Source organism: Helianthus annuus, chromosome 8 (genome assembly GCF_002127325.2).
Source record: "Helianthus annuus cultivar XRQ/B chromosome 8, HanXRQr2.0-SUNRISE, whole genome shotgun sequence".
NCBI lineage: Eukaryota > Viridiplantae > Streptophyta > Magnoliopsida > Asterales > Asteraceae > Helianthus > Helianthus annuus.
Window position 1 is genome coordinate 165,343,261 of NC_035440.2, and position 10,425 is coordinate 165,353,685.

Genomic DNA, 10,425 nt, shown 5'->3' on the forward strand with positions numbered 1-10,425 from the left:
TGCAAACGTGCATCATGCATATTCTCTATTTTGATATGGTATAGAACCTTGTTCTTTTATTAGCTACTGCAAAGTTTCGACAAACCAACACAAGTTTCCTCTCGGTTTAAAACTTTGGCCAATTATAGGTTTTCAACATACTTGACAACGCATTTAGAAAACACACCCATGAGTTATACATAACATTTCAAATGAACAACAATTTTCAAACGAACAACAACAATTCAAATTCAATTCTCACTTGATCAAAGATACGCAGTTCAGTGCAACTTGTTGAAGTGAACCAGCATAGAAATGATAAAGGCGATAACCGTCAAGCAAAGCAGGACTAACAAGAACTTGTGTTCCATCCTGAAGACTCTTTCACTTTGTGGCTCGAAAATAGGTCCAGCTTCTTCAACAACCTGAAGTTCGACACCAACATGGTTTACATCCTGTGTCTGCTGTTGAGGTGCAACATTCGGCGCTATTTCTTCAACATTTTGCGCTTTGGAACCACAGATCTCACAGGTGCTAAATTTATCATCAAGATTAGAAAACATAAATATTCTAATACAGGTATATATTTGTACTCTTTGTGTGTAAACCGGTTTATTAAAATATTCGATCATTGAAATATATGTTGTATATAATTTTCTTCATACAATTAATGTTATAATATGTTAGAAAACAATCTTTTCGGAACCAAACTTACCAGTCCAGATTTAACAACTTGATGCCATCATTATTACTTTAAGGGAAATTACATTTTAATAATCCCACCTATAGACGGTTGATCAATATTAGACCCACTTTTGAATATTGTAAGTGTCAGTTCACCTTTTAAATATTTTTTTCACACTGCACATCCGTTAAAAAAAACTTATTGGAGTTAAGTTTCTTTCTGAATTTCAAACTGATGTTTTAGAGCTTTTTATGAGAATAAGGATATGAGTCGATTGATGTAAAACGTACCTCAAAACGGCCGTGCAGTGATAAATTTTTTTTAAAAGGTGAGACTGCCAAACACAATATTTATAAGTGGGTCTAATATTGACAAACCACCTCTGAGTGAGATTATTAAAATCTAGTTCTCTTAATTTAATAATATATATATATATATATTACATATAAGAATTTAATAATAAATATACATAATAATAATAATAAATATAACTAGTTTTATATAAGTATTCTATAGTTGGCATGACTTATTATTTTCATCCAAATATTATTCAACATCCAGTTAGGATGGTTTGTAAACACATATTTGTGTTAACATATATATGGTCCTATATTTGATCGATGGGATGTAAATTTTTTGAACTGACTAGAAAAATCCTTTAAACCAGCTATTAAACTTCACCTTGCTAGTTCCAGTTCGGATCGAGTTTAAAATCACTGCTTAAGATAATTAGTTACTCAAATTTCGAAGAAATCAATGGCAAATTTTATGTAAACTCGAACTTAAAGTTAAAAGGAATAAAAGTATAAACGAGTTCCATGACAAATAATAATATGCATTAAAACCAAGTTGATGTATTTCTTGATTTAGCCTAGGTCAATGAAGATATTATACTCCAGTCTTAGAAACTACATGCCTACAATTGACCCGACAAATTAATGTCTTCCATTGTTCCATCACTTAGACCCGAATTTTGAGGAAATCGACAAACAATTTTATGTAGTTAACTCAACGAAACTCGAACTGAAAAACGACAAACAATTTTATGTAGTTAACTCAACGAAACTCGAACTTAAACTTAAAAGGGGAAAAAGTATAAATGAGTTCCATGAAAACTTAAATCTGGAGGAAAACGACGACATGTTTTATGTAGTTAACTCCATGAAAAACTCAAAGCTAAATTTATATGGAAAAACAATTAAGTGAGTTTCATGAGAAACAATAATATGTACTAAAACCAAATTGTTGTATTTTGTTATATATTTCACTAACAATTTTGATTTTTAAATAAATAAAACGAAATTGTTATTCTTTTAGGATCAATACCATAAAAAACTACTTTTATTTCATATATTTAATGAAAAATTTAACTATTAAAAGATATATATATGTAAAAGTGCTAGTAAATTAGTTTTTTATTCTTTTAAGTCTCTACGTATGTCTTTTTACTTTTTTTTATTTAAGTTGTAACTTGTTAACACTTAAATTTCTCAAAATATGATAAAGTTATATTCAATATTTTTTCAAAAAAATAAAAATTATACCATCATAACTAAACCAATTTAAGAGTTTACTAACTATATTTCTAATAAAAATTCAAAGACATGTACATTTTAGACATTCGTATGTGCTTTAATATTGTCTTTTTAATAAATAATGAAAATGAAATTGATTTTTTAGTTTTAAGATTTTTTTTAACATAGGATACAATGTTTTTATGTTACATTATATACAAACACACGTAAATGCAAGCATACCCATATATAGGTGTTTTTTCTTCTTTTCTAAATGGGTATCCATATTCCATCCAATACATGGATCACAAGAGACTATTTTCTTGTAATTGTTTCACAAGGGGGAGACGTTATCGCCTCTACCAAGGGCGGTTTCTTGGTCTCAAAATGTTTGCCTTAGCTAACTCAAATAAGACGTAATAGGCTTACAGAAATCGCCCCTACCACGAGCGATCTCTCATTGCAGTCAAATGTAGAAATACAGAAATCGTTGTTGACAAGGGCTACCTCTTGCGATTCATATCTTGTGTGGATATCACTTACAAAAAAGAATTCACTAACATGAAAACATTGAATTAACAATAAACTAAAGGAGGATGTATAGAAAGATCAAAAACTCACAAATCTCCCTTGATCATGAACCAAGTTAGTGCACATTCCTTATGAACAATAGCCAGATCATCTTTGCAGTCACACCCCAATTCCATAACCTCATCCACCACCTCATCGTCACCTCCATCTACACTCAGATAGCAAATTCTGCATTGTTTTTCTGACATATCAACCTCTTCAGCAACAGACGACATGTGAAAGTGACAAAAGGAATCCTAATGGGCAGATGAAGTGAAAGTGTGAGCCCTGAATCTATTTTTTTTAGTTTTCTACATGATCATATATATAGAGAGATTATGCCTACGTGGAGGAGCCTGAAAAAGTGCAAAAAGTGTAGACATAACAGAATAATTATATATTTTTTTTAGAATTAAAAGAAAGTTTAAAAATTTGTTTAAGCACATCAAGTTATTCATGACTCATAAATTATAATGGTTAGTGTCGTGTGTGTTTGCTAATGGTTAGCTACATACATCTTATTTCTCACATGATCGACCATCATAGTTTAGGCTATGTGTAATGCGGTAACATCCATGTCATCTGGCATGACCTTGAGGTGTTAAGGGTGTTGCACATGACCACCCCTCAATGGGCATGTGTGAAGCATGAAGATGGTGAGGCTTGAAGGAAAAAGTTGAGTGTATCATGTGTGGGGTCGTTTGGACTAATCATGTTTCAACATTTTTTTTTTGTTTTAGTTTTTTTAGTTAAGTTTCTATGTGAAATTAATACACACAAAAAAGTGAAAAAAAAAAGTAAGAGTTCATGTCTACGTGGCAGTGACTATCAGTCATTTTTTATATGGCCATCATAATTTAGACTATTTGTAATGCGATAACATCCTAGATGTGGAATGGGCTTGAGGTGTTAAGGGGGTTGCACACCACCCCTCTATGGGCGTGTGAGTCGTGAAGATGGTGAGGCGTGAAGGAAAAAGTGGAGTGAGTTATGTGTGGGGCCAAATCAATTTTTAATGTGACGGTGAAAAAAAATAATAAAATCATCACACATACAACCATACACTTATACGATGGGAAGATATGTTATACCATCTTAATATCCACAGTTTCAATGGTTATACCATCTTAATATATCATCCATAGTTTCAACCTTTTCACATGTTACGCTAGTTTTTCATATGCTATTTTTCTTAAAACAAATTTTAGTAATGTATTTGTTTTTACAATTATATTTGCGAGCTAACAACTATACGTGCCTTTCTTTAGTGGATCGATGGGCCAACTTTTGTCCATCCTAATTAAGCATCATTTATCAAATAATAATAATAATAATAATAATAATAATAATAATAATAATAAGTCAACTAATCTATCTACTATAATAAAAGAAACTAACTTTGGACACTTGTCATTATTTCTAGACCATCATTAATTATATATAATTATTATTTAATTTAAATTATTAAATTCAATATGTTTCAAACATTTAAAAAATTACGGATAAAGTTTCATAAAATATCTTATTATTTATTTACAACTAATGTTAAAAAACATTACCATGTCATGTCTACGATTAAAAATAACCTAGAGTTTTGTTGAATTATCAAGTAAAGAAACCATCAACAGAATAAATTATTAGCAATGTATGCCTGTATATATTCTATTTTTAAGTTTAACCAAATTGTGTGATACTTAAACCATACAAAATTATAACGCAAACACCTAAAGAAAAAACATTATCGGATAATGCGATAGCCTAGGCCATAGCATTGCCGTTAGCAAGCATCAAGTAACAAAAACTAAAACAGAAAATAAGATTTTGTAAGTTAATCATTAATTATATATAATTATTATTTAATTTAAATTATTAAATTTAATATGTTTCAAACATTTAAAAAATTACGGATAAAGTTTCATAAAATATCTTATTATTTATTTATATTAACTACTAGGTTAGAAATTATATCTTAATTCCTTAATTGTAAGATAATTATTATTTAATTTAAATTATTAAATTTAGAGTAAAATGCACGGATGGTCCCTGTGGTTTTGTAAAATAACATTTATAGTCTCCAACTTTTAGAAATTACATCGGTGCTCCCTGTGGTTTGACAGTTTGTTACTCGGATAGTCCCTGGAGTGGATGAGGGTTAGTTTTCTCAGTTAATTGAGTGTGAAATGACTTTAATACCCTTACTATATTAAAAATATTAAAATATTAAAGGATAAAGTTAACTCAAGTGGCCCCACCCCACCCTCGCCTTCACCACCTCCAACTCCCTCATCGATACACGCCTTCTTCATGCATTTTACAAAAGTTAGGGACTATAGGTGTTATTTTACAAAACCACAGGGACTATCCGTGCATTTTACTCTTAAATTTACATTTTTCATAAGTTTATCTAATTGGATAATTGCTATAGGCCTAATGTGGACATTTCAACATTTTTTAAAAACTAATAAATTAAGACCACTATTATTTAAATAAAACTTTGGTTATTAAATGTATGTTCACATGACTGTTAAAACTCGTGAGAAATTCGATGATAAAGTCTGTCGTCTAATCGATGGTTCAAATGCTTTCATATTTATAAACTTTACAAACATCACAAATTTTTATCATACATGACACATAATTTTGTTTGGATATCAAAAAAGCATTTTAAAAATATCGTTTTATAATTGTTAAATATTCGTTATTAACCATTTGATTTTTTATCTACTTAACCCGTGTAATACACGGGGTTATAACCTAGTATTATTTCAAAGAAACTAACAAAAAAAAATTAAGTCTACTAATATTATTTCTAATAACTAACAAACTATAAAATTTCAAAAGTGGTTTATTTTTGTTTAACTTTGACGACGGGAGATACTATATATAAAAGATTGAATGATTAATTTTATTCGTCTTATACCAAAAATTGAATCTCCACGTAATATACCAGAACAAAAGTATCAAATAAAATCTATAGACTGTTAAGTTCAAGATACAGCTGATAAACATATCCCCTTTTACATTAATTTTACTTGTTATGCCCCAGGTTAAAGAAAAATGCAATTTAAACCTTTTACTTTTTTTCTTTCATGAAAAATAATTCTTCTGTTTATCTCTAAATACCTCTTTTCTACCGTACGCTGCTAATTTCACAATTAGTTTTACCTAAAAACTTATGTTACGCAGAACAGCTAATAAAAAATATTTTATGTTACGTCAATATTTAAGTAAACCTTTTATCAGTACTAGAATGTTTTTTCAAAGAAAAAAACCTATTAACAATATTTATGTAGACCTTTTCTCAATATGAGATATTTTTTATTTTTAAAAACAACCTTTTTTTATAAGTATATATGTAGACCATCTAATGGGATTTTTTTTTTTTTATAAAAAATATCTTTTTAAAAGTAATGATGTAACTTGACAAGTTTTATATCTTATTAACTAATTTCACTTAAAAAAGTAATGATTTTTGTAAGGAGTAAATCTAGAGCTTTTAAAGTGATTTCCAGAGGGTGGGGTATGACAAGTAACTAAGGGGGTATGTTTAACTCACCTCATTGATTATCTAAACTATTTAAACTATGTAATGCGAATAAATAACTGGACATGAACGATCAGATGGCGTTATCTACCTAGACTCGTTACCTTTTTATTGGAGTGATTGATTATGTTGGATAGTGATTTTTTACTTTAGAATGTTTTTCTGTTATAGTTTTCTGAACCTTTAACTACTAGAGTTTTTGCTTGAAGCTATTCATTATACTATCACAATTTAAGCTTTAAGAACATATAATGAATATCGTGTTCTAATATCTATAATGGCAAGCTTTTATTAGAACAATAGGGTAGCAAGAAACTATAACATAGAACAAAAACATACACCTAGAAAGTAAAATTACGCAAGAAAAGAAAAACACGGTATAGTAAACTCTTCTAGTTATAATAGAAGTTGTTCAATATCACAAACGTGTGCACATTTGTCATTTGAAAACTATTGATTCATAACCCTGATGCCATTTCTAATGGCAAGTCATGATCAATTAACATGTAACTTAATGACGAAGAATTTAATTACACATACAAATGTTAGTTATAGCATGCACACTTAACCCAGAGATAGAATCAATGATCACCATAAATAAACATTGATCAATGATTTCACATATTTATCCATCCATATGATTAAGAGCCAAGGCCTTGAGGTGTACCTTAACACTCGAGGAGTTACCAGTGACATGACATGTTAACCGGTATTGCACACCACTCTCTTCTTGTGTTAAGGGGCGTTAAAAGGATTGTTTGTTAGTATGTTAACGTGATGTTATTATATTTAAACAATTTGTTTTCCTTTTCTATATCCATGCCACTAAAAAAGAGAGTTAGGTGGAGTTAACGGGATTAAACTATTTCCTTGAGGTGAAGTGAAGTGAAATGGGGAAACTGAGTGATGTGGCACCTAGGTAGAGTTAAGGAGGGTTAAGACCCTAAGTGTAATGCCCCAATCCGACATCTTGCTAAATGCGGTGCCTGCTAACTCTCCGTATGAAATAAATTAACTAGATTAAGTAACCTAGTTAGTTTGTGTGTTAAGTGGAAAGAATGAAAGAAGATACATGGACCAGTTGTGTTATACTACAAAACAAATTAAAAGGTCTGTAAAAGGGTGGGGAGAATAGCTCGACACACACACACACACACACTTATGTGTGTGTTCTTGTGAATCAAATGAGGAAGAAGAAGAGGATGGATTCGAATCTGCATCGATAATCCGTGAATTTCAAGGTGTTCATTACCTTTTAAATATCAAGTAAGTATCCAATTTATTTCTTAAACCTTCTTGGTTGAAGTTCTTGGTGGGTTATGATGAATTACCCTTAATTGGGTAAATTGAATGGATTGGATGGTTGGATTCGTGTTTAAATGCACTATCTAGTGTTAATAATGATGTAAACATCTCAATTGAAGATTTTGATGTGAGAATCCATGTTCAAGAATTTGGACTTTTGATTGCTTATGGTGTAATAAAAATGAACTGAATAAAATGTGGTGTTATACTATATTTAATGTTATGAAAAGAATCATAATTGTTATAGATAGGAAACTTAATGAATGGGTTTATGAGGTAGGAAGATAATTGATAAGGAGGCATGTTAGATGGTTATAAGTGCGGGAGTCGTGTATGAAATCATGGTAATTCTATGTGAATTTAGTAGGAATTATGTTAAGTAAATGTTATGTTAATGTACGAATGAAAATTGGTTTTGGAAAGAAATCCCGTCGGTTTTGGAGTCTGAAAAGGACCACCGCCGGCGATTTCAGTCCAGGCGGCAGCGTTGAAGCGCGGGTGGCAGCGGTAAACGAAGTAGACAACGACAGGAAGAGGGTGTGGATGTCTAGGTCACGATTCCAATGAAAAGGGAAGATCCAGCGGCTAAAGAAGGGTGGCTAAGGGCTTTAGATAGTGATCGTAGCCTAGTAGTCGCATTTTTCCAGCAACAAGAAGCTGAGGCGGCAACTGTCTTTCAACGGTTTTGGTCGCGTGTCCGGAGACCACCTAGAGCCTAAATCCAACCAAGGGAAATTTTGATTTGCACCCTATTAGCATGTAATCGTCGTTTGGTGGTTTATGGTGTAGTTGGTTTCTAATCCAACAAGTTTCCAAGGGTTCCGACCAAATTGATTCCTCCGACGACATTAAAAATTGGGGCTTGTGCTTCAAACAAGTTTCTCATGATTCGAATAGTGGCTACAAAAAACCCGGCTAAAAGGATGAAGTTTAACTACCAATATGTAGGATTCCGGCCAACTGTTTCATTTCCGGTAGCGAATCCGTGGATGGATTCATAAAACGACCAATGGGTTATGACCAGATCAAGGAGATGAATCCTTGGGTTCTTGAAATTCCTCGCTTGGAGTTTGTTTAGCCATGTTGTAGTCAACTTGTACCATCACTCCTGGTTGCTACACATTTAGGCTTTAAACGGAACCGACGCGATGGTATAACCTCATAAAACCTATTACGCACTTATTTTTACTATATTGGGCCGGGACAAAAAATTGCAGGGATGACGTTTAAGTATGTTTTGCGGACACGATTATAATGAATTATTATATCTGTATTTTGGGTTTGTTAAATACAATGATTTTTGTACGATCTAGCATGCAATTATAGATTGTGATTTATGAGAAATTATTGATTGCTAATGATGACGTGATGATGGGAATAGACAATCTGAATCATCTGGTTTTAGACAAAAACAAACATGACTCTGTCCGATTTTTGTTAGAACTAAAGATCATGTTTTAAAGGATAATGCATTCCAGATTTGTTATGGGTATAGAAATCAGTCACACGTGATTAACGGAAGGTCAAAACGTGAAAGACATTTGCTTTTATTATAAACAGACAAAAATGGAATGATATCCAATAAGATGAAATGATACCCTAATTATGAATAATAACAAAGTTAGGGAATATTATAGTAGTATGTATGTTACAAATTAGTTACCCGATTTGAAGCTTTAAGGCTATGCAAGTTAACCGAACTAAACAATTGATAGTAGCAAAGGCTAAGGTGAGTTCTAGATGTCTGTTTTCACAGTTTTAAATGCGTTAGACGAATATTCATAAAACTTCTAAAGATTTACAAACCAAAGTACTTGATTGATACTATGGGTTGTATATTGTTAATTGATTGATGATACGTGTTAAATATTACTGATTTATTGACGATACGTGTTTAAGATTTACTAATGATATGTGTTTAATATTAATTAATGGTATGTGTTTAATAGTACAGATTGAATAACCATACGTATTTGATATTCCTTGGTAACAATTTGATAGTTAGTTGTTATTTATTTGATGTTTGAAAAGGATACCTAGCTAATTCATGACTGGTGAATTGATCATTAATGTTGTTTCGAGACTATGGGATGCTACTGGGAGATGGTTAGACATTATGCTTTCGGTTTCGAGATGCCCTAATGTGTTGATAGATTGGCTGGACTTGTTTGTCGTTACTAAACAAAAGAAACTTTTGATTAAGCTATCATTTTTATGACTTGGTGGATCACTTGGAGAGATTGGAATGAAGATCTCTTCGATAAGAAAAATGGGCATCATCATTTTTTATCTGATTCCTTTGTTTCTTTGTCATTTTTGTGGTTTTCAAGTCGTAATTCTAAATGCAAGGTTAGTTGGCCAGAGTAGATGAAAAAATTGCTTCTAAACATGTAATTGTTTTTGGGTTTTTCACTGTTAGTGGTTTGCTAACAAGGTGTGGCATTGTTATAAACTTTGCCTTAAAAAAATTAGATTTATTCATGCAAAATTGTATTTTTTATATATATTACAATACAATACCTTTTACATATAGTGTTGTACCATATTTCCCACACAAATAAAGAGAGTATTTTATTAGTTTTATTTTGAGCAAAAAAAGCCATTTTCCTTGTGCATCATGCATAGTCTCTATTTTGAAATGGCATAGAACCTTGTTCTTTTATTTAGCAACTGCAAAGTTTCAACAAATCAACACAATTTCTCTCCAGGTTTATTTTTGATTTTCTACACACTTAGAAAACATACTTATGTTTCGCCAATTGAACAACAATTTTCACACCAACAACAACAATCCAAATTCAGTTCTCTCTTGAACAAACATGCACGGT

At 31.3% G+C, this 10,425-nt stretch overlaps 1 protein-coding gene across 1 annotated transcript; it reads right to left on the reverse strand.

Moving 5' to 3' along the window:
* Positions 1-211: 211 nt before the first annotated feature.
* Positions 212-3,008, reverse strand: LOC110871558. The gene is made up of 2 exons (XM_022120237.1): positions 2,800-3,008; positions 212-513 (listed from the first exon to the last, which is right to left on the reverse strand). The coding sequence occupies exons 1-2, from the start codon at positions 2,982-2,984 to the stop codon at positions 261-263; spliced, it is 438 nt and encodes a 145-aa protein (XP_021975929.1). The 5' UTR covers positions 2,985-3,008; the 3' UTR covers positions 212-260.
* Positions 3,009-10,425: the final 7,417 nt, after the last annotated feature.